At 39.2% G+C, this 24,543-nt stretch overlaps 1 protein-coding gene across 3 annotated transcripts in view; it reads left to right on the forward strand.

The window, feature by feature from the left end:
* The window catches only part of RNF130 (ring finger protein 130), a 50,711-nt gene that overhangs the window by 9,486 nt on the left and 16,682 nt on the right, over nucleotides 1–24,543 (forward strand). For all 3 annotated transcript variants that reach the window (XM_075102716.1, XM_075102717.1, XM_075102718.1), the window contains exons 2-5: nucleotides 491–685; nucleotides 14,020–14,270; nucleotides 17,710–17,781; nucleotides 19,611–19,693. In XM_075102716.1, the coding sequence (XP_074958817.1) occupies nucleotides 491–685; nucleotides 14,020–14,270; nucleotides 17,710–17,781; nucleotides 19,611–19,693 (601 nt within the window). The remainder of the gene's footprint in view (nucleotides 1–490; nucleotides 686–14,019; nucleotides 14,271–17,709; nucleotides 17,782–19,610; nucleotides 19,694–24,543) is intronic.

A 24,543-nucleotide genomic window follows, 5' to 3' on the forward strand; every position in this document is an offset into this window, starting at 1 on the left:
GTCCTTTTTTACAGTGACCTGAACATAGCAGATAACTCTGAAATCTTGTTTTCACAATCTCCTTTGTTTAGTTTTGCTTCCCACTGCAGTGATATTTACAATTGTATTAGAAAGAAAAGAGTTATGGTCCCCGGAACGACTGATAAACAGCTGTTTCATAAATGCCTATAGTATGTGAACCATATTCTAATGTTTTTCAGCCTGTAGGTAGGTATTGATTCAAATGTAAATTCATTGCTCTAGCTGCACTGGAGTTAAAAATAGCTTGTGTTAGTGAGCCTAATTCTCAGGCATATAGTCAGTTTTCAGTGTGTGAGACTTTTTTAAAAGACTTTTTGTAAGAATGCAGTTAGCTTTAGGCTTTATTAACAAGAGGATAGTGGCTTCCTAGTGCATAATTAAGTAATTCAGCAAAACTTGAACGAGTTTTTTTTTCTTTCTTGCCTGTTTGAACAAATTGCCATTTGTGTAAATGTATTTCCCATTTCAGTTGCGGACCGCCTGGGCTGTGACCCTCGGACACGTTTCCAAGTTCCACCAAACACCAAGCAGTGGATTGCTTTACTGCAGCGAGGAAACTGTACGTTTAGAGAGAAAATACTGCGAGCAGCTTCGCATAATGCCACAGCTGTGGTCATTTACAACAATATATCCAGTGAAGAACCTGTCACAATGACTCATCAAGGTAAATAAACCGAAATCTCTTTCACAATAAGTCTTTTTCGCCCAAGTACTCTTTGGCCACCTAATCTATCGCTGAAGAGCTCTTGACAATGCAATATAGCGAAATAAGCCAGGAATTCTGAAGAGTTATTTTCTTTTAGTGTACATTTTATCCAATGAGGAACACTTTCCTCTGCAGTGGGGATATGGGGGTGTCGGAGTGAGGAAATATCTGTAAAACCTAAGGAGTAAACTATTTCAAACCTTGCTGAAGAAAAGCTAACACATAACGGAAGGTCTAGAATCTTACAAAGCATCTGTACCTGAAGAATTTTTATAGTAGCATGACTTCAACTGGCTGTTATGGTGGGGATTTCCAAATGTTAACAGTTTTATCAGGATCTGAGCTGGCGTGCTTTTTTAATAACAGTTTACATAGGGTTCTCTTTCTACTATGTATCTTTGAGTGCCATACAGGAATCGACAAAACTCAGTGATTTAGAGAGCAGTTGACTTTAAGTTGTCTAAAAGTAGACTATTGCTGGTCTAGAGAAATTATGAAATTCTGGTTTTCTACTTTTTTAGGGCTATCTATGTGTAAAACTTTGCTGTTACTAGTGAGTTAGTTTAACTGGTGGGAGCCTCATGCATAAAAATTTTCCTTGGTTAAAAATTATGTTCACAATTCTGATAACTGCATTTTTCATTTTCCCAGAAGGTTTTCTCAATTTGGAACTATTTAGCTTTATCAGAAAAGGCATGTTTCTATACTTGATGGCTGTACTGCTGGCTGATTTTTTTTTCCTAATATTTTCAGTCCGTTTTCTTTAAGCATAGGGGGTTGCTTGGAAACTGGAATTTCCTAAGAATTGCTCTGCATATTGTCACAGAATTAGAATTGTATTCTTTTACTAAAGTGCTATGGTTGCTTTTTTTCTCTTTTTTTAAAATGGAAATGTCTTGTGGCTTTTTCTGGTTTAGTGGGGCTTGACCTTCCCAATTCTATATAACTCAGGAATTTTCCAGGGAGATTTTGATGTCTGTGTAGCAATTCAAAGCCTGTTGGCAATCCATTTTTATCTTAAGTATCTTCCTTAGATGTTTTTGCAAGTAATCTGCAGGAAAAAAAGTCCCATATTCTAGTGAAACGCTTTTCACCACCTTCCTTTTGTGTGTTGTGTTTTGTTTTGGTGGTTTGGGTTTTTTTGCCACTTTTCTCTACTGATGTAGTACCCTCTTCAACCTTCAGCTCTGATCTCTCTCTGAAATACCTGTAAGAGTGTAAGATCTGCAGTCTCTGTTCAGCAATGATTTGTGATGCCTCCTGTGGACTGGAATACCTTACTGTGGCAGGAAAAAAGGACTACCAGTAACAGTTCAGCTCTAACTTTTTTTTTGTTCTATTATATGTTAAATCATACAATGGGTGTGATCATAACTTTAATACCTTCTTTCTTGTATTGCTGTTAGATTTGGCAGGTGCTTTCATAGCAATGGGATGGTGTCTGTCTTAGGAAACCCTAGTTCACTCAGTGTTTCAGGTCTAAAGACCAGTGTGTTGCCCGTGAAAGTGTATCAACAAGTCCAGTGCTTCTTGTAGGTTGAAATAAGGTCTCAAGTTATAAAACATGAGAGCTGCTGTGGGTAAAATGGTGTCTTGTAAGCTAGCCAGGAAACTGTTTGGATACTTGATATTTGGAAAAAAGCTAATACTGTTTTCAGCATGTTGGCTTCCAAATATTTACTCTTACTCATGGCAAGCTTTAAAAAAATGTGATTACTGGAGATGATGCATATTTTATCTTGGAGTATTTGAGATGCTGGTTTTTAGCTGCATGTACTCAGTCCCTGGTATACTGGAATCTCTGTCACTGATTTGGGCTGTAGGCACTATCTCAAAATTAATATTGGATTTGAAGTGTTCAAACTATGTGACAGACTAAAAGTAATTGTCTAGAACTGAAGTACCACCTTAGCACCACTCCGTAACGAAGAAGAAAGTTGCTGCACAACTTTTGTTTTGATTGCATTACAGTCATGTAAGGGGTCTCCTTAGCAATCTGCACTTTGCAGAGCTTCCTATAAATAACTTCCTGTCTGCTTGATATAAGAACTTGAAGTGTAACTGAGATGAAGACTAGTCCTTTGGTGTTAGCCTCAGGACAGGGAGGGTTTGGGGTCCAGCACATTCCCCTCAGTGAGAATTTTTCCAAGTGGCATACACATTCATGAACCTACGCTACTGTGATGAGCCTATTCAAACCAATGTTGTGTAAAGCAGCCTGACACACGTTCAAGGCACTTTCTGGTCTTTTTTTCTGCCTTTCAACCGTATCACTGCTTGCATGCTTTTTAGGTGGTGAATGACTGTGTTGTTTGCTAATTAGATATTCCAGTGAACTACATCACTTCAGTATTTTCTGTCCCTAAAGGTCAGGAGGAGCTGACCCTGTGTATTTGATAGCTGTTCTGCTGCTGATTCAGTTAAATACATGTTACATAGAGTTGATACAAAGCTAAAATGAAGGTGAGCCACTAAGTTGGTCTTATTTCCCCATGAAGTCTCGGGCTGTGTAGTATTCCTCTATTCTTTTAAAAATGCATTCTTCACAAGACAATTTTGCAACTGTATCATGATGACCAGGTTTGTGGCTCTACGTTTTCTTTCCATAGACAGGTGATAACAGAACTTGTGTCATTTTATATCACTGTAACATAATTTTTATGCTGCTGCATACCAAACCTTAGGAATATTCTGTCTTTCTGGTGAAGCAGAAGGGAAAGCAGCAACTGCTGATAATGCACACCCTGTGAACTGCACGCTTTCCTACTTTGATATCTGCGTGAATTCCAATTACCAGCTTAGGCAATGTCTGTGCTTAAAATAAATAAAATATTAGATAGGTTTATGTGTGTTGCCCACCTGCAGAGAGCGTGATTCCCTATGAAAAGAGCTCAGTAAGCAGTTCTCACCTATGGGTTTAATATTTTATCCAGGTTATTCTATGCTTGAACACACATTTGAAAATTTTAATCTGACGGAAATTTGTTCATACTCAACATATTACTTAGCAGAATATAAATTCCTTCTGGTAGCTAGATAACAACTGCTGCTCTTGAATCAGTGTATCAGCACCATGCCAAATGAACAGTTTCAATTGCTAACATCAGAATTTGCTTTTCCTTGTGTGAAAGTTCACTAAGTCTCTGCTCCTTTGACTTCAAGTTGGGTTTTAAAGTAGGTATTGACCTTAAGGAATTGGTGAACTTTTTTAAAAAAATATATATTTCTGTTAATGTTATTTGCAACATTACTTTCTCTGTGTTTCTCCTCGTATATATTACTGTGTGCATGTAAAATAAACTAATTTTACACATTCTTGTAAATGTCCTTTATCAACCAAAGTGAAGGACAGCTTTCCCAGCATAGGTTATGTTAGGCTATGATATCACTGGCAGGAAGGCAGCTATTATGGGTGGTTTCACTTGCTACTTCTGTTAAAGCAGAACAAATATTGTCTAATGTAAAAAAAAAAGAGCCTATGTGGTAGAGAAAATATGTAGTATCCGTCTCCTTTATAATCAATTATGGGAATAGAAAGGAAATGCAAGTAAAACTGCATTTTAATTCTTTTTTTGTTTGTGTGTGGTGCAGACAATCCTGTCAAGTACAAAAAAAGTTAAATTTTATATTTAACATCTCCATTAAAATCTAGACTTTTATTTGAATTTATAGAAAAGAATATAAGCTGAAGAAGCCTCTAAAGTTAAACTTTATACTAAAAAATTATGGAACAAATATAAACAAATATAAAAGAGGGTGTCAAAATGAAGCTGCTGGATTCCAATAACTACATCAACATCAGTGCTGAAGAAATTTTCTGAACTAATGTAATACCTTTTTCAGACGATTTACCTGATACAGCTAAATCTTTTAGTCTTTAGAACAAGCTGCAGACATCTTATCAGGGCCAATCTTCATTGCACTTCTAAAGAAAAGGTGCATTTTTTTTCCTGCAAGAAGGTGTTTCTGTTCCGTGATGCGCACAGATGACGTTCCCCTGCTCTAGTACTGTGGGAGAGCTGCACAACACTGGCTCCCGGAAAGTTTCCTTTCAAGGGGAGGATTTGCGATGGCCCTCTATTCGCTTAAAAAGTGCACTAGCACAGGAAGCGAGGTCTGTGCTTGCTTTGAACTGGGATAAAACTGAATGTATTTTATGTGGATTATTTTAGGTCACTGGGTCAGAGACAGGAGGGGCAGGAAGTAATTTGGAGTTGTTGCCATGTAATGGCTATTTCATGTTCTTGCCCTAATTCGGAGTGGGTAGAGTAGACTGCAGAGATCGGGCAGTTGAAATGTGCCATTTTGCTCCGTTGTGGCACTCTCGCTGCGTGCAGCACATCTCTTCCGCTGCTGCTTGCCTTTTTCTCACAAATGTCTCCCTTTGTAACTGTCAGCTGAACTGATGTGTGAAAGCTATGGCAGGGTGCATGGCAGATGATTTTGCACAAACGTGTGCTGACAAATATTTCCGCTCTGTACCAAATCCACTGCACAACTTTCCCTGGATTACTGCGACCTACTTTTAATCCACATCTCAAAACTAATTTTATTGTATATTGCAATATTGTTATTAATTTACCCTGGAATACTAGTGAAAAAGGAGACGGGTCATAAAGCTGAAGCTTTAAAAAAGGCAAAACAATAGTCTAACCATAGTTAACATATCTTTGATCATTTTATATTGTGTATTGTTTATAATTGCTAATTGAAAATATGGGGAACAAGTGTCAACAGCATTTTAGTTAATCCTGTTTCCCACTGCATTTCTTGGAAGTGTATCCGTCAGGGAAACCTGTCATACAGTAGATGGAGGTATCTGATACTTAACTCCTCCCTTATGGTCCAGAATCTGTGCTTCAAACACATTCTCCTCCTCATCTTGTTATCTCTTAAAGATAAGCCAGGGAAACCCCTTTACAAAGCTTCCTTGCAGAACTTCTTAGCAGTGTTTCTATGTGGTATATGCCTCGTCCACAGCTGAAATAACATATAAGTTACGCTCGCTTTTCCTCAGCCAGCTGAAAGATAATTAGTTCTGTGACTGTGAAAAGGCCCATGGGACTGTTAGTGCCTGTAAGTAATTACATTCTTTTTCTTATCCAAAGTCTGAGCTCCAGTAGCAGAGTAATTCCCAAAATCTATGGATTTGGTGGAATCAAACTTGATATTAATTTATGAATATGCTGTTTACGAAGCTCTAAATATATTTTGTAGTATCCTTGGGTAAGGCTATCTTGCCATTTCGCTTTTGTGTTTTGCTGAATTTGTTTGGATTGACTGTCCAGGTTGATGAATCTGTATGGAAGTTGTCTGTAGATAGTAGAAAATCCATGAGCATCACAAGCTACCCTTACGAGAAATCCCTGGGTTTTTTAGCTCCAACTTCCGTTAGTGGGAATACAAACTGCTATCCAGAAACAGCAAAATGGGAGCCACCTACCAGCACCTGGTCACATTACAGGATGCAAGATTACAGAGACTTATAGTTGTCAAAATCCAAGTGTGTCTTAAATTGATGAATGGACCAGTAAGGTCATGTTACATTATTATTGATTAATCAGGAATTAACTGTAACACTGTCACACTGTAATCAGTGATTGGGTGTTAAACCAGATCTGAGGTAATGGGTTTTGGATGTTGTTCAGAAGTATACGTGAAGAAAGCTTGTTTTCAAAAAAGCAGAAATGTATTTTGAAGATAGACTTACGTATTTCGGAAATACGTGAAACAGACATGAGGAACCTTTTCTCAGTAGTGTATCATGTGCTAGAATTGCACCGTTTCCCTAGTCAAAACTTAATGTGACCCTTCTGCTTTTTATTAATTTACATTTGTCCAAAGTTTGAATATAAAATTTGGCCTACATTGTTAGCATGCTAATACCTTAACAGTAAAAGTATTCATTAAATAGGACTGCAAAAGCAGTTTACTCACCATAACACATAGTTAAATGATTTCTAAAATTAAGTTAATTAAATTTAAAAAATCTGTGCAGATTGTGGAAAGGGGATGATAAAATGATAAAATCCTTTGTACCAAGTTTTTTTTATTCTTCCGGCATTATTTTAAGTGGAATGTCCGTTTCCTTTTAAAAAAAAATTGTAAAGAAAGTAGATGCAAAGAAGCATTGCTTAAAAGAGAAAAACATTGTGTGAAATGTCTGTAAAATCATTGCAACGTCTGTCTGCTTTTCCCTTACCTAGGCTCAGTTTTCCCTAGTGTAAGGAACCCAAAAGGTCATGTGCATTTAAAAATATACATAAATATAATTTCCAGAAGATAAAAGTCCCAAAAAGGCAGTATGCAGTGTAAGTGGAATGGTCCTGGCAGTCAAAAGTGAGGGGAGAAAAAAACAAACAAACCCCCATTCATTTTAAGTGAACTCCAGCAGAGGTCTGGTTCCAGAGGTGTATAAATTCTCCCTCCTGGTGCTCCCCCCTTCTCAGCCCAGCCATGAATCTGTCCCCCTCATGCTCATCAGGAGTGTTGAAGTAGCTTATTTTTGCTTTCAAAAATCAAGATGGGGCAGAGATTCAGGAACTTGTGGGAGGCTTATAGAAGAGGAGGGTGCATCTTGCAGCTTAATAAAAGGATCTTAATTCTTCTAACAGTGCTTAGTGTCATATGACTTACAATAGAAGATAAAAAGGTACTCTCTGGGTGAGGTTGATGGAGAGGAAATGATCTGCAGTGAAGCCAAAGTCTATTGGCTCTCTGCTACACACTAATACTGTATTGTGTCTTTGAGAGACTGTAAGTGCCAGTTTTCCTGAGGGGGGCACGCTGGGTGTAGCAGAGACAGCTGGACCTTGCCAAGCTCAAGGAAATGCAGGGGCATAGCTCCCCCGTCTCACATGTGTCAGGTGGTTTGGACTTGTGAATGAAGCAGGAGGATTTAGGTGTGACTACCTGTTTTGATCTTATGCAGGTTTCTCCTTAAGAAGCATTTCCGTGAGCGTCAGAATAGAGCAATTGGGTTATGAAAGAATGTGTCAGTAGTTGTAATCTAAATAGGGCCCAATAGTTTCCTCAACGGACTTTGCTACTTAGCTTTCTTTTTAGGAGCTCTTAGTCATAGTAGTTTAATGCTCTCACCATATTTTACATCAGCTTTATATACTGAAGCATCGTTTCTTGTTTAATGAAGGAGGGAAGGCATTGGAAAGACAATTCCTTCTTAGAAGATTATTTATCACCTATGAACTTGTTGCACTAGCCTGTAGCGCATTAAGAATCAGATTAGGCTTTAATATTTGTTTTGAAGTTAATTGTGTCACACCCATCTTTGGAAAGCTACTCTTGCTGTTTCTGGTTTTCTAATCATATGCCTCAATCATAAGCCTATTTTTCTTAAAGGAGCAAAACTCTGAACGTCCATCACATGTCTATTAGTCGTACAGCAATGTGTAGTACATTTCAAAATACTGAAGTGCATGTAGGCATATTTAAAGGGCATAGTGCAGTGCTCTTTCTTAGCCTGGGACAGTAAAATCTGTTGAAGCCCTTCTTTGCTGCAGTCAAAGAGGAGTTTTGAGTGTTCTTCAGGCATAACTTGACTGTCTTTCAGTTATATTTCATACAAGCCTGGTCCTCACTGGACCTGAATATCTGCTTCCTTGTTCTCTTTAAGCAGTCAGAATTCAAGTTTTAGGCTCAGAAGAGATTTTTTTTTTTTCTTCCCCAGATTGTTTTGCGTAGGTTTGTGTAGCAGAGACACTTGTGGTTTCTGCAAATATCTGCTCGATGCTTTGGGATAGCTAGTTGTTAAACGTAACCAGTAAAACCGATGCATCCTGTGAAAGCATAACTTTTAGGTAACAGTTTCGTATACTTGTCCTGTAAAATTTTCTCACAGTAGTGTTATAACATCTGTTCTAGTGTCTGACACTACATAGAATAGGCATCCTAAAGTAGATGTTTACCTACAGACAAGAATTCAACATTTCCAATGTTATAAAGTCAACAGGAAGAAAAATATTTTTAAATGTTATTCAGTCTCATTTTAAAATTTATGTATATTCTTGGCATTTAATTCTTGCCTTGCTTAGAACTAAATAACTTGACAAATCTTATCTTTTTTTCTGTTTTCAGAAGTATTTGATTTGGGACATCTCAAACAATGTATTTCACTCTTGAGATTGCGCTTGTGTGTTGACAGCTTGGATGTGCTCTTGTTTACTTTCTGATTAGATCAAAATAAAATTATGTGCAGCTAGACCTGTTTTTAATCACTCTGAAGATATGCCGAGGCTCTTCCTCTTGGTGTTTGCTTTTCCAAAAGCCTGTTTTAGAATATAAGAGTTATTCTTCATGACAAGTTTCTGTTTTGTATCAAACTAAAATTTTAAGGTGTCTGAATATTTTGTGTATTTTTCCCCAATGTTGTTAAGTACTACAGAATTGATATTTAAAACCTGTGCTCTCCAAGCACACCTTTTCTAGCAGTGCAGCTTTGCATGCAGCTCAGTATGCCTTTTCCCTTTCCCTCACCTCACCTTGTGGGTTCCATGGCTTATATCCTCTGTGGCTAAACCCCTTACCTTCTAGGGGTAATTCTTGCTTCTGCCTCGGCTCCCTTGCAGCTCAGATATCTTGTGGTGTTTTCACAGAACTCGCGATTGATCTCTGAAAACTTCATACATAACCATAGCACTTCATTTGTGCTTTCCTGTTTTCTTTGTTGACATTTTGTGGGCCCCCAAAGTCTGTTGGAGTGGTTTCACTGTTACTTAATGTTATTCCAAGAAATCTCTTGCTCCAGGACTGATCTGACACCCAGGACTGATCCTGTTTCTGGGTACTGAATAGCGTGTGTTGCTGCATTTTTATTTCTGGTATGACGTGTTCAGAAATGCTTAGCATACAGTACTGGGATTTTAACAGAAGAATAGGGAAGTCTGGTTTGTGAAGATGGGCAGCTTTATTTCCAAATACATTATCAGTATGATGGTTCGATTGTTGCAGCCAAATAGGTGGTGGCATTTCAATGTCTGAAACATGCCCTGAATCCAGCCTACAAGTGACTGTCTTTACTTTTATTAGGAAGGTGAGGATTTTGCTTGCTCTTTTTAAGGAAGTACTCTGAAATTTCCACCAGCAGAATTATTCAGATAAATGTGTGTTAAGTTTGGGCTTTTCGGAATGAAGTCATGAAGGGATTCAGTTACCATTAAATATTGTCTGCTATTCAAAGAGAGAACAATACTCTTTCGCAAGTGTGAGATGCGTGCAGCCCGTCTGCTTCATGCTGTGTCTGCAGCATCAGCAGGCACTATCCAAGACTTAGGAGGTTACAAAGACTTTAGTTGAAAGTATCAGCCATTAGAAAAGTGCCGATCTTTGTTATGAGCATCTGACTTAATTCTCAGTTCTCTGCAAATCTTGTTACATCAAATCAAAATAGTTCAGTGCCTCTTACAGGTGGTCCAACACTTGCTGCGCTTGAGATGGATCTCAGGTTTTGCCTTCCCCATCTGCGAGAAGATGGTTGAAGCATTGCAGTAGTAGCAGCAGTTTGGGGCCAGGTTGCTCAGATGACCAGGAAGAATCGTCTCACCCGTCCTCCCTGAGTATTGACCAAACAGCTGCTTGGGTTGTTTGCAAGCTGGGGTGGGGGGAATAAAAAAATCACCTCTTTGGCAGTTGCGTTTTGCCAGGCTGCCATTCCTTGCATCCTCCAAGGGATGGTAGATGGATGGAAGGTGCTGGCATTCTGCTCTTTGAACCATGCCTGTCTTTAGCTTGGTGTCCTGGCATAGTTGTCCATATTTTGAGCTTCAGACAAACATTTGGTAGTCAAGAATCAACAAAACAAACACAAAAGGAAATAATTTTTTGCTTGTGATGAGACTGGTAATTTTTCTTTGAGATGACTTTCTATTGACTTTCTAAATGTACTCTTTTAGAATTGCTAGGAGATATGGATAGATCAGTGAGAGAGCAAAGCAGTTTCCTTAGGAGCTCTGCAGGAAACTGCTGGATCTTGCTGTTTTTCCCATCTTCTTGCTTTTAGTGTCTTCTCAGCTTTTAAGTCCTTCTCTCTTCTCTCCTAATGTAACACTACAGAGATTTAATGATTAATTGCAACTTCATCCCTTTTCATACATAGAGTTGTATAACCATCCTAATTAAACATGCACATGGTGAAATTGCAAGCTAGAAAGAGCTGTCTGGGCTTCGGATGATAGCAATTAAATTATTTATATTTACAGGCGTCAATATTTATCTTATGCCTACCGTCTGTCCTAGCTTGTCATCTATGGTTGAGTGTGTAGTTCATTGGCTTTAGTTAGCATTCCAGCTTCTTTTCTCTGGATGCCGTGTTCTTGGCTGAGGAGAGCATTGCTTTTTGTAAGATTATGTAGTAAGGCTATATTCTAACTTTTACAAACACTGTTAGTCTTTCTGTGTTCACCTGAGGATTTTTTTTCCTGCTTAAGTTTCAGAAATGCAAGGTTTCAAGGTGCTTAAAATAAATGAGTCAGTGTCTCTCCTGCCCCCAATTGTTCTCAAACAGGGAGCTCTTGCTAAAATTATTTAGGGTGATGCCCCTGACAAAAATACGGATGAATCAAGTCCCAGTTTCCACTGAGCTTCAGTATGTTAAACAGGCACATTTTATTCTTCTTTTCTGCAGTTCTCCTTGGCTCTCGCAGGGTCAGAAGCAGCAGTAGCACTTTGGCTGTTCCCAGTTGAGTCATTTGGAATGCAAATCACTTTGCAGTGATGCCAGAGGTTCCCTTTGTGCTGGGCTTTATATAAAACACATGACAGATTGTCAGCTTTGTCACATTCCCTGGGCAGCAGGGAATAGGTTGAGGCTTCAGCTTTTGATTCAGACAGAACTGGACTAGTGTCAGAATATCTTAGTCAGCTTTGCTTTGCAGATAACTGTAAGTCATGTCAGAATGCTACACTGAGCGCTTCTGACTGATACTTTGATACTAACTCCTCTGTGCAAATGAATAGCTGCTGGGGAAGCTTAGCAGAACACGTGCTCTGGGGAATACAGTCCCCCTGCACCCTTCCCTGCCTTTCTTCGCTATCTGAACTAGATATGAAGAACAAGTGGCACTTAGGGAAAATTTCAAGCAGTATAAATTATCTGCTCTTGATTGATCTTGCACCATCTGAGCTGCAGGGTTTTGGGGTTGCAGGAGCATATGCTGCATCTACATATAGAACTTGCAGGAAAGGTGGCTCTTGTCCTGTAATTAAGTGCTGCAAGTCTGGGCAGGGACTCTTCCCAACTGGACAAATAAGGATCCAAGTAGACTTCCTCTGAAAATAGAGCAAGTGGTAGGTTTTCACTCTGTTTCTGAGCTTTGCTGCCTATTAAATATCTTGGTTAGTTTGCATGAAACCAAACTCAGTACGTCTCAAACTGAAGTGTCTCTGGAGAGCTGGACTAAAGTGGACCTTGTGTGAATCTGTGCTATACTAGTGATTAAATACGTTGTATCCATAAATTGTGTTGGGTTTTCATTACTGTTCAAACCTTTTGAGTTACTGTGGCACTTGTTTCAAAAATACTCATTCAGCAAGAAACACTGAACATTCTTTTCCTCCTTAGACCCATGTTACTAGGACGAGGCATGAACGTCTTTTTACCATTTCAATTTTAAATAAAGAAAAGTTGACATTCCTTGTGGAAAACAGTTTTGGGACTTTGGAATATTTTTTAAATTATTTTGCGAATCTTAATTTCTTAGATTATCAGCTTTGATTCTTCTGAGTAGTTCTGTTAGCACAATCTACAATACCAATGTTAGGGGACTTGTTCTGGAAACTGAGGATAGTGACTGTAAAAGTTACTGTTTGGCAAGGTGAATGGAAAGAGTAATGAGAACTTTTAAGACTGTTACACAACTCTATTAAAACCCCCAGTTTGGAAAATTATGTAGCTGTCTGGGTCTGTCACCCTGACTTACTGTGCTCTAGGTTTCAAAGATGCTGCTCTTTTAGGCCTTCTACATAATTTTGTGGATACAGTAGCTTCTTAAAAATCAGACTTTGATTAAAAGACTTTTATAAACACAAGGAATTTGTTCATAGGACCTCATGTTGTCCCTTCACTTTCACGCTAGGGTCTCTGTAACTTAAATCCACTCTAAATCCAGAATCTTGGTGCTCAAGTCACTTACATTATACAGTTTCTCTCTGAGGGAACATGAATTAGAACAAGCAGATGGAGCAAACAGATGAGCAGACTTTGCAAGCATTTTGAAAACAGGTCTTGAAAAGGGTTTTAGTGTAGGAAGCAAATAGATCTGGATGAATAAGAATGGCACTCTTAAGGCTTTTTTCTTTCTGGCTTTGGCTTTCCTATAAAGTTTGCTTTCTTTGAACTTAGATCAAAATTGGCCAGAGTTAAAGATCCTCTTTTTTATGGGGCCTCTGCTTTTAAAATGTAGGTGCTCTCTCTGGTCTGCAGATGATTTCATTCTTTTTCAGCAGTCTTGTGGTTTAATTCTCCTATTACCCCTGTGCCAAGAATTTTACCTTTTGGGACAGGAGGTAGTCTAGAGGCAGGACACTATGAGAACCAGATGGGCTACACATTCAAAATGGAGCTGACAAAGCTGACAGCCTCTTTGCGATCTTATCAAGTGTGTCTTTGTATGAGTGATAAAATCAGCACTCAAACTTCTGCCAAGTTTTCTGTTTTATTTTGGTTTTGTTTTTTAATTTCTCTTCTACTTTGCAGCCAGACTTACTTGCTTTACTTTCAATTCTGTCTGAAGTCATGTAGGTAGAAGTTTGGCTTTGTTTGCTTCTGTGCTAGAATTGTGACTTACCAGGTCCCTGACAACCTTGGTGGCATATGAAAACCTCATAACCATGCAGGGGAACTTGCATAACTCCCCACAGCAACTTCTAAACAGCACCCTGTATGCTAAGACCAGCAATATCATTGAACTCATCTTCTAAATGTTTTTGTCCGTTACCTATTTAGGTATTCACAATTTCAAATCTGGAATAAAAGTACTTTTTAAAACAAATTCAGACTGCACACAGCAATTCTAATGTGGGAAGCACTGTGTAACTACTGGTAGAGATCTGTTGCGATGTGTGGAGCTGCAGAGAGTTTGAATGTTAGTGCCTTAATTTGAAAACCTGGGTTTGAAGGACAAGCCATAAGTTGAGTGCCCAGTAGCATGTTCCTTGTGCTGTGGATGGCTTACATTAAATTCTCTAAGTTGTCAAATGGCTTTGCATTTGGAAAATCTTGTGAGCAGCATGCCATGTTAATTTTAAATGCAAATTAAATATTTCTCTCCTTTTTATAGGAACTGGAGACATTGTTGCTGTCATGATTACAGAATCAAAGGTTAAGGAGATCCTGAATTATTTGGAAAAGAATATCTCGGTCCTGATGGCAATAGCAGTGGGGTCCCGTGTTCCTCCAAAAAACTTCAGTCGGGGCTCTCTAGTCTTTGTGTCAATATCATTCATTGTTTTGATGATAATTTCTTCAGCATGGTTAATATTTTACTTCATCCAGAAGATCAGGTATACAAGTGCACGTGACAGGAATCAGGTAAGGGGATTCCTTTTTTCTGTAAATTCTGGAGGTGATATTTCTGTATACAGGACAAATAATTTCTAAGGAATGGCCGTCAAACTAGTGTTCAGAACCTCTTTGTTCCAAGGCAGAGCATGTTCCTGGACAAGGATTTTTATATAGCAAGGACTTTTCATCCTGAGTAGCACCAGTACAAGACAGTACGTGACAGAAAAGAATAGAATTGAAGAAAAATATTTGGATTTTAATAAGTCCAAGAGGAAGATAGAATCTATGTTGGCTGAATAATACAGTGTGTATGTTGGGAATGGGGTAGAAGGTTAAATTGTGAGTGAACTTGCATAGTGATGGGGTACGCAGAGCTAATGTTATGAATACTATCCATGTTATTAAGGATAGCGTTAGTAATAGTTAAGGTAGTTCGGAAGTTTTATAAAGGTATTTCCAAACCATAATCTGTCATGAATGTTAGAGTAAGAAAACTAAGAAACAAGGCTGCTTAGTGATCTGCATGAACTTTCAGCCTCATTCAAGATCACGCTTGGTACGGGCTGCGTAATTCTCCTGGTCACGTATGTTAAGTAAAATTTTGTCCAATATGCCTTTTTTACTTTCTTTTTCAACTCTGATTTAAGAACTGCATTAAGTATGGCCAAACTCAGAGATCTTGACTAAATCAAATCATCAACTCAAATATGGATTAAACTTTAGAAGTAAATGTTTTACTAGTGTGGACTGAATGACCTACTGCCTCCATAGTGTGCCTTGGCTTTTATTGAGAAGGGTCGGTAAACCTCAGGAAATCTGCTGTGCTCTCTTTCCTTTGTATCTCTCTGTCAAGGCTATCTTACAAAGCTGCACACCTCTAGTCATGGTGCCCCTTTTCAGTCCTCACAATTACCCCCTGAATTAGAGCTAATACACAGGAGCTCACAGTGAAGCCGTGCTTTGGATCTTTAATGATGTTTTGTCAAACCTAAAACAAATGCAAACTTCTAAAGCCTCAGCTGTGGCAAAGGATTTCCGTTTTAGTTTCTATAAATAGTGTCTGATGCTGCAGGTCCCATAGGCATCCTGTAGATTTTCCTAAGGATGTCATTCTTAAATGATGACACTGTAACCGGTACTTAGTGCAGTCCCTTGGGATAGTGAAAGTTTAAATATAACTGTTACTCAATGAATGGCTATGGAATATTAAATTGTGCCTACTGCGTCCCCTACATGGTTCTAGGCTTCTTCCAAATGTCCATGTTTCAGAACAGTGGCTCCACGGGGAAGGGGCTCTTACGACCTTTTGTCTTTCTTTAGATTTTTACAAAGGTCAGGAGAAACTTGATGAAAATTTTATGTAGTTTAAAAAGCTAAGCTTATTAAATTTTAATAGGAAGGTGGCGACAGCTACAGCTTATTTTTAAAGAGCTTTGCGAGCTTTCACAAGAGAGAAGGCTGTACTGTCAGTGATGAAATAACTTGGTTTTAGGCTATGGTCTTGTTTTTAAGTTATGTTGAGGCACACTTTAAAAAAAAAAAATCAAAAACATGCTGTGTTTTGTAGATAGTGCAAGTAGATACTGGTATTTCACATCATTACTCTTGCGTACTTCCGCCAGAGGTATGAAACTGTTTTGTGTGTGGTGGTGCCCTTTTCCATCAAGACGGCTCTGGGTTTTAAAACCAAGCATATGCTGTATGCCTATGCCCTAACTTATCAAAATAGCAAATCCTGAGCATTTCCAATGTTAGCATAAAAAAGTATTTGTTAATATTAGAAAATGGAAGAGATGGATCTTTTAAATGGAAGAGATGAAAGTTAGTTTCGCAAATTTATTTATATAAGAGAACTTGTGTACATTTTGGAAGAGTTTTGCTGAAATATTATGCTTCTAATAGAAAAAATAATTGTTCTGTAAGTTTATTTGTAGCGCATATAGAGTCATAGGCAGTACAACTAAATATAAATACTACTCACAATTACTTAGTTGGTAGTGTTGAGCATTTAACTTAAATGCCTTTTCAGCCTTGTTCCTCTCTTAGTAATCATCTTCTGATTATGCAATGATTATCTACTCCAGCAGTGTGACAGGGTGTTTTGTCATTAAGTACTCAGGCCAATATGCTTGTTCCAGGACATGTAATTTAGATTTGCTTAAACTGACCAATTTCTCACATGTTGAAGCTAGGATGAGATTTCTGACCTCAGGAAGCATAGAGTTTCCCCATCTCAGCTCTGTTTCTGGTGCTGCATTTACTACGTGGATACACTTCAGTAGTTGGGACTGAGTATCTGATTTTTTCAAATCCATACTGTAAAAAATGTAAAATAAAGAGATGTTCTGTGAGAACCACAAAAAATGTATTTATGTAGTTCTAGAATAATGGTGGTACAGCTAGTGATTTGGTATAGACCTTCTGAAGGAGGGGTAGACCTTATGAAAGATTTGATTTTCAACTGTGGGAACAAAACACTGCACGTTTGTTTCAAGCAGCATTGGAGAGTTTGATAGGTGCAGTTTATGTTCTTAGAAACAGCCTGTCTCTTTCAAAAGCAGAGTGCTTAGCACAAGATGGAGATAAAGGATGAAATCCATGAACTTCCCTTGTTCTAGCCAATGTAAAATCAACCTGATGTCTCGGGTTCCTGAAAGAACCTGAGCTTGAGCCCTGTTCCGCTCGGTGCCCTGTCTCTGGGATCCCATGGACCAGCTGGCAAACAGCCGTTCTTCTTTGGCTGGGACGGGGGCATTGCAGTAGGAATCGGCACTTGAACTGCAGAAATGGCTCCTTCCATCCGGCAGTGGTGATCACAAAAACAGCATAAAAAATAGCTTGGCCTCTGCATTCAGAGTGAGGTTCATCTTCAAACCAGTATTCATTTCAGCTTTATGTAAGTCTGGTTTGGCTTATTTAGATTTCATGACCCATAACTTTTTTTTCCTTTGTGAGATCCTGATGGTTTCAGGCAATAGCAAGACAGAAACTAGGCTATACTTCACGTCTCGGAATAAGACCAGTCTGCTCAGGCAGGGGAAAAAAGTAGTAATAATTCAAACTTGAGAACAAGGGGTATACTACAGCACACTGAATAAAAAGCCATATGAACAGAATATAACGGAAATAATCAGGAGGGCATGTTGTTTCAGCTTTTATCTTGTGGGCTGGATTTGATTAGTTTTGTCACACCAGTGTTGGATCACTTTTGTGGACTTTTATATGGTCCACAAGGTTTATGCCCATGCTTATTTAGTGCATTTCTGGGCTCAGTTGTTGGATTTTTTTTTTTAATTCCTGACAAATCTCTAACCGTGGGCTTTGCTGTGTACGCTTTTGTCTTATGTGTTGGCCTACTCCTATAGTGTGTATTGCAATGTTGAGCTCAAATAAGTCATTATAAAGGACAGTAATGAAGCTTGATTATCAGGGTTAATTTGTGTTCTTTTCTTTGTCACTTTATTAGCGTCGTCTTGGAGATGCTGCCAAGAAAGCCATTGGTAAATTGACAACCAGGACAGTAAAGAAGGGTGATAAGGTATAATAATATTTCAACATGGTAAACTTGAGCATAGTGTTTAACTTTTGCCAGGGGACAATTTCAGTTTTTCCTTTCCGCTTCTGATTTATGACCTTGCCTTCCTTGTTGGAGGCTTACCTTGTCCTGTGGCACAGTATTTTGTGTAACTTTTGGTATCAATGTATGCTGTAAGTCTGTACATTTCAAAGAAGTTTTTCTTGCTTAAACACCACTTGCACTCACTCCATCTGGCAACTGTGAGAGTGGTGGTGTGCACTAGCTGGCTGGGGGGCGGGGGCTGCTGGTAGGAGTACACAGGGCTAGTGTTGTTTATGGGGAATTCTGTACGCTTGGAATCATTCCATATGTAAGTTGTGTAAAGCAAAAATAAATTTAAAAGATGGGTAATAAAGGACAATCTCTTCTGTAAAATATGAACATCCAGTAATCTGAGGGGGAGTATAAGCATGCATTTCATTAAGGATAGTAAATGTTACTGCAAGAATGGTGTGTTGTCCTAAACTTTTTCCACTTTTATGACCAGTACTGCTTTTGTCTTTGATTCCAAAAGGAAAAAATAGTCACTTAATCTTGCTTAATTTTTGCTTAATTTACAAAAGGCAAGGGAATTTTGGCTATGACTTGGTTTGTTTTGTTTGTTTGGGTTTTTTTAAGAGAAGATTATTTCCTTGGGCCTTTTTAGTGTTATTCCTTTTTATCTGTCTTATTAACACTATCAGCAACAGAAGATTGGGAAGTGATGGAAAAAACTGCTTCGAGAGAGAAGGCAGAAAAAATGTCTTTCTGTTTTTTTCTCCCTCCCTGTGTAGTTTTACTTCAAGACAGCCTACAACACCAAATCTTTTCTGTGGGTATGAGAGTACATATAGATAACGGGAACTTCTCCATGTTAAAAGAAAAGATGCTGTTGTCTTGACAGCATAAATTCAACACTGGCAAGTGACGTTTAGGTTGCAGTACAGACAGCATGAGATGTACACGAAGGTGAACAGAGGGTAGGAGAAAACCTGTCCTTCATCAGAGCAGCTCATCGGGATTCTCTGCATGCAGCACTGACTGGTGCTGGCCGGGGTGTGGCTATTGTCTTGCTGTGGTTCCTGTCTCGGTGTCTTGCTAGTAGCTTGCTGGCATCACAAATAATGAACTTGAACTAAGAGAAGACACAGCCTGTTTTGTGTCACAGGCCCAAACATTTTAAATATATATTGCTGATGCCATATCTACATCCAAATGAAGTCAGCCCTTTTTCATTAGACACTTTAAATTCTCATGTTAAAAAAAAAATTTAAAATCTTAACCTCTGGAAAACCGAATAAGAGAGGACCCAGTCAGTCAGTGATCCTCATCTTCATGTCTGGATAGGAATGGTGATAATCCTGCAAGTAAGCCGCAGACAAAAATATGGGACTACTCTGAAATAAATAAAAATTGCTATTTCTGGCTATAAAAGGGAATTCCAGGATTCTTATCCTGCAAAAAAAAAAATACAGTGAATAAAATAGAAGTTGTAGCTCCAAGCTGAAGTAAAGCCTCTAGAAAAATCACCACTATATTTTAGAGTGATTCAACCAAGTATTAGAATCATATTAGGCCTTAGCCTATGTTTCAAATGATCATTTACTAGTTCCAAGTGAGGGGAGGCTTTTGTATGTATGAGGTACTTCTCTTTCTCAAGTCACATTGGAATGTAATAACCCAGTCATTGGTTTTGCATCTTCTTAGTAACAGCCACTTGGCACAATGCAGTTCATGTGCTAGTCACAACTACGTTTATATTTTGTCATAGCCTCAACTCTTGACTTGACTTTTCATTCTATTCATTTTAGGAAACAGACCCAGACTTTGATCATTGTGCTGTCTGCATTGAGAGTTACAAGCAGAATGATGTTGTTCGCATTTTACCATGCAAGTAAGCTAGTAAAGTTGCTTTGTTTGGAAACTATTCTTTCTTTGTGCTCCTTTGCCTCATTTCATGTAATGCGTGTGTTGTAATTTACAGACACATTTGCTAGATGTTTCCAGTCCTAATAACAGTCACTTTATTTTAGACTATGATACCAGAAGGTGTGAAGGTGGGTGCTGGCACTGTTAGGACAGTGGAGATTAAACAAAAGATTATGATCTTGAAGGTGGGCGGTGAGGATATATCAGCAGTGGAGCTATTAAGATTGTAAGGGGAGGTGCAGATTTAAGGACTGGGCGGTGGGTGGACAAAATAACCTGAAGTATAACAAATCAGGTACAGCTGCAGCATCCTGCGCAGTAGATGTGCAACATTGGCTGCTGGTTTCTGAAACAGTGTAGGAAACAGAAATGCAGTCTTTCCAACCTTCATACCTCCTCTGACATAGTCAGCCACTGTACTATGATCTGTCTTTGGTCCCTCCAGTGCAGCGTGTTCTTGGCTTGTGCCTGAAGATTTGTATTTGCTGGATATTCTGCACTGGTGCTTAAAATGTAACAACGTCCTCCTCCTTGTATGCCATTCTCGTGACACTTAGAGGTTTTCAGTTTTTTTCCGTTCCACTTCCATTCTTGAGTTGTTTGGGGATATTTGCTCTTTGAGAGATGCTTTTAAGTGCTTTTCCACCTGGTGATTGCTTTTGATGAATCAGTACATTTTGGTAGCCTTAAGCATTACCAAGGACATCTTCCCCTTGTATTCTGAAATGCAAAGCTTTCTTGTTATCTCCAGACAAAAAATACATGTAAGTTATGTTATATATATGCAGCTAAGATCCAGTAATTTGGCTGTGCCTGGTATATAAATAGTGTTCTGCATGATACTCTAGAAGCAACAAAGTGATGGTGTTGGAGTCGAGCTTCAGTCATGCAGCAGCACATAAGAGCTCATTATCGGTCTTCTAAATCCTCCTGCAGGCTGCTCGGAATAGCTGGGATGTTTTTCTTCTAATGCATTATGAACTTCTACCATCGTAAAAGGAAAACAGTATTATTTTGTATCTTACTGATCAAAATATGTGTGCATTCTACTTCTGAAGTCAGAAATTTAATTCCGTTTACTGCATTAACTCTGTGTTCCTTACCTCTTGGACTGTGGGAAACAATGAACTGTTTGAGATTATCAGTGTTGTTGTTTTGTTAATATACTGTACAAATGTTTGTTTAGAAACTCCCATTAAAATACTGGGGAATAGAAGAGTTTTGTCTCAGATCTGTAAAGATTTGGGAGCTTTTCGTCATGCGGATATGTGTGCATTTCTTTTATAAATTTCAGTCATTTTTACCAAAAGTTGTTGTCGTCTTGCCCATAAAAATGTACTCCCAAGTATTAAGTAAAGATTCCAGAGATTTCTGTCCTATATTGTAGTCTCAAGAAAAGCTTCCATATGTGAACCAAGCACTAGTTGATTTGTTACACAGAAGACTGTTTGGAAATCAGAGGAGGAATGCCTGGAAACTGCACACCAGTTTTGGACTACTAAACTGGATTTTTTTAAAAGTTGCCTCTTAAGAAAGCTTCACTTGTGTAGTTCAGGGTAGTACTGTGAGGCTCAAGGATGTGCAGTGGAGGTTCACAAGTCCCACTCCTCTCTGCCTTTCTCTTTGATACTGAACAGAGCTCAGAGGGGGTCCTGCCAACAGCAAGAGAATTAGTCTTCATCTGGTAGGAAACATCTTCTCCCACGAAGGACAACACAAAATTAGGACTAAAAGTCAACTTCCTTAATTAAACAACTGCCACTATCCAAGCAATGGATATGTTGCTAGTTTCAGCAGATGTGATCAGACCATTTAACCAAGATGTTCATTGATTACTTGGTTTTTAATTAAAAAGAAAAAAGTTTGAAGTCCGTTTCCTTCAGACACCTTTGGTGAGCCACAGTCCCACAGACAGGAGGCTCCCTGCTCTCAGGGATGGTTACAGCTGCTTCAGGGAGCTGGATGAAGGTGCACCTGGCTGCCATCTCAGCACAGCCTCCCCCATGCAATCTCTCTGTAAAGGAGATATCAAGGCTTTTGTGTAGATCACAGATTTCTTTTCTGTTTTTCACAAGAGTATAAGGTCAGTGAAGGCTCAGATTACATTCCTGCTGAAGGCTATATGACAAATTTTATGTTCACTTTCTACTCCTCCTCTTTAAAATCTCACTCTTCCTCTGCTGCAGTTCAGCTTTGAGGTGAGTGAAAAAACATCTTGGCTAGATGGAAACATTGAGATGAATGCTTTCCACAAGACATTTTTATATTTGTAGATGAAGGACCGACTGGTACCTGCAGAGATGAGCCTGGTAAATTTCAGATTGCTTGTAAGACTTTGCAGCCTTCAGCATCTGAGATGCCTTTCCCCAAATCTTGTTTTGGGGGTTTAATCCTTTTCTACTTCCTGATACTTCAACCTCTCATTTTAGTGCTACATGCAAAGGTAGTTAAAAAAAAAAAAAAAAAACACACAAAAACAAACCACACAGCACAAACACACACAAAAAAAACCACCTACAAGAGAGTCTCTAAGCCAGATGAGAAAATAAATTGCAAGAAAACCATGGAGAAAATTGTTCAAGCAAGAGGAAGCAAGTGAAAGGCTAGAAGTTTTTCTTACTGTGCCTGTAAGGAAGCTATAATCATTAGACAGTAGGAATCACTGACATATGACATCCTTGCTGCTTTCATCAATCTAAGTAACATTTCCCTTTGGTACTGCAGTTGTTCTCTACAGTTAAATATGGTCTGTCACTCTGCCTCAGCAGAAGGGAGTCTGGTTTGGGCAGACACACAGCACCTAAAAGTCTGTAGTGAAACACCGTATTTGTGATGTAAAGTCTTGTAGCAGGTGGGAAATTGTGGCCAATTTAAAAATAAACTAAAGTGAAAATTATTGCAAACAATGCAGTTGAATTTCTGTCATTCATTTTGTGCTTCAGAGAGAAATATGTTCAGAACCACCAGCCAATGGACATAACTATAGCTTTTAGTGTGCAGAGGGATAAGGCAGCCCTCTGTCCTAGACTTACAAGCCTGAGGAACGTCTCTGTCTTTTGTGAATATCATTATGTAAGTTAAAAATAAGTAGCGTAAGCAAATCTCTGAAGGATTCTAGTAAAAGACAAACCTCATGGACAATTTTCTTTATTCAGATAGTTTTACTTTACCATCACACTGCTGCATCTAGGAGATGAAGGGGCACTGGGTGAAAAGTGATCAGGAGGGGGTAGTGTGAAGGACTAGTGAGAGATAAGGGAGGGGGTGTGCAATGTGACAGGTTAGAGAAATGCACAGAGTGACATTGGAAAGGGCAGAAAGATGGCCTGCAAAGGAAGGAATTTACAAGGTAGGAAGAGGATTAAAGTAGTGGATATGTTAAAATGCTTTTGAGTCAAATTCTTTTATTTCCTGTACTGAGCAAGAAAGGGGAAAGGGACAAAAGCAATTGAGCCAGATTTCCATCAGTTGATTGCAGTGCTGCTGCAAATAACCTTTTTTTATTAAAGAGCAAATTAACACAATATCTCAGTGCCATCCTTTCCACTTACTGCAATGCTTCTGCACCACCCCTGTTTTCTCTGCTACCTGCTTGCAAGGGCAGTCTCTTTTTTCCCACAGCACTACGACATCATCTGTGGAAAGCACTGAGGCTGCTCTCCCCTGGCTTTGCCTGCTGGGGTTGGAGAGGTGGTACCTTCCTCCCCACTGCAGCAGGCCAGACCTCTCATCGGCTGTGTTAGCTGTAATGGGCTGCCTGCAGCAGGGCAGGAAGGACATGTGTGCTGCTTGCCTGCCCGGCTGGGAGGTTTGTACCCCAGGGCAAGGGCAGCAGCTGCCTCCAGCAGTAGCCAAAGATGCTACTTTGCAGGCAGCATGTCGATCAGGTCCCTTTGGTGGGATGCTGCACTGAGACCAGGGAAGTGTGTTGAGCTCTTGGGAGATAGCACTTGTAAACTTGTTCAAACGCTTCTTGTGTGACGTGAATTCAGAGGCATTACACCACCGAAAGAGATTCACAGAGAAAAAGTGAGTTAGGAAACACTGCAAAGAAGCCGTGTTGTACAACAGTCAGTGTTACGGTGTTTATTACAAGCTGGAGGGCAACTGGCTTGGGTATGCTGACAGAGTGGAAAAATACCTGCAGGTCACCTGTTCGGAGTTATGCCCGCATGGGAGACTCCTTCAGTGCTACCAGCCTGGCTGCTGGCCGTGCTTCCTCCAGCCCCGAGGCTGGAGAAGCAGCAAAAGCTGTGTCACGCTTGACTCCCTGATGTGTGGCTCCTTGGGAACCTCGTCAGCCACTGTGACCTAGAGCAACTTGCTAGGAACTCTTCAGATTGATGGCCTTGGAAAAGAAGTGACAAATACAAAGATGGAGAAGGCTTATGACAGCAGAAAGTGTAAGGGCTTACTTTGTCAGAATGAGTTTTTAAAATAATTCACGTGCTTCCTATCTTCAGTGCTGTATAACTGCTTTTTAACCCTTGCAAGCAGAGAAATCCAGACAGAGCCTGAGCCGCGATGATGGTATCAGCAAGCTTTTTAAGGAGTAGATAAACTGCGTAAGTAGTAGGAGAGCCATGCTGATCTAAATCAATAAGTAACCTTTGGGGAACTGCACTTTTTTTGAAACACACTAATAAATGTACTTGAAGGTTTAGGAACTAAAAGCAAAGAATTGAGAGGTCACAAAAATAGTTGAGCTGTTTTGGTGCATTTGAACTGTATCAAACTGCTAATGACTCTTTGAAATAACTCATAATATTTAGCAGATGCATGTTGGCATCCATATCAGTTGCCTGCTTCACTTGA

This window comes from Phalacrocorax aristotelis, chromosome 8 (genome assembly GCF_949628215.1).
Source record: "Phalacrocorax aristotelis chromosome 8, bGulAri2.1, whole genome shotgun sequence".
Classification (NCBI taxonomy): domain Eukaryota; kingdom Metazoa; phylum Chordata; class Aves; order Suliformes; family Phalacrocoracidae; genus Phalacrocorax; species Phalacrocorax aristotelis.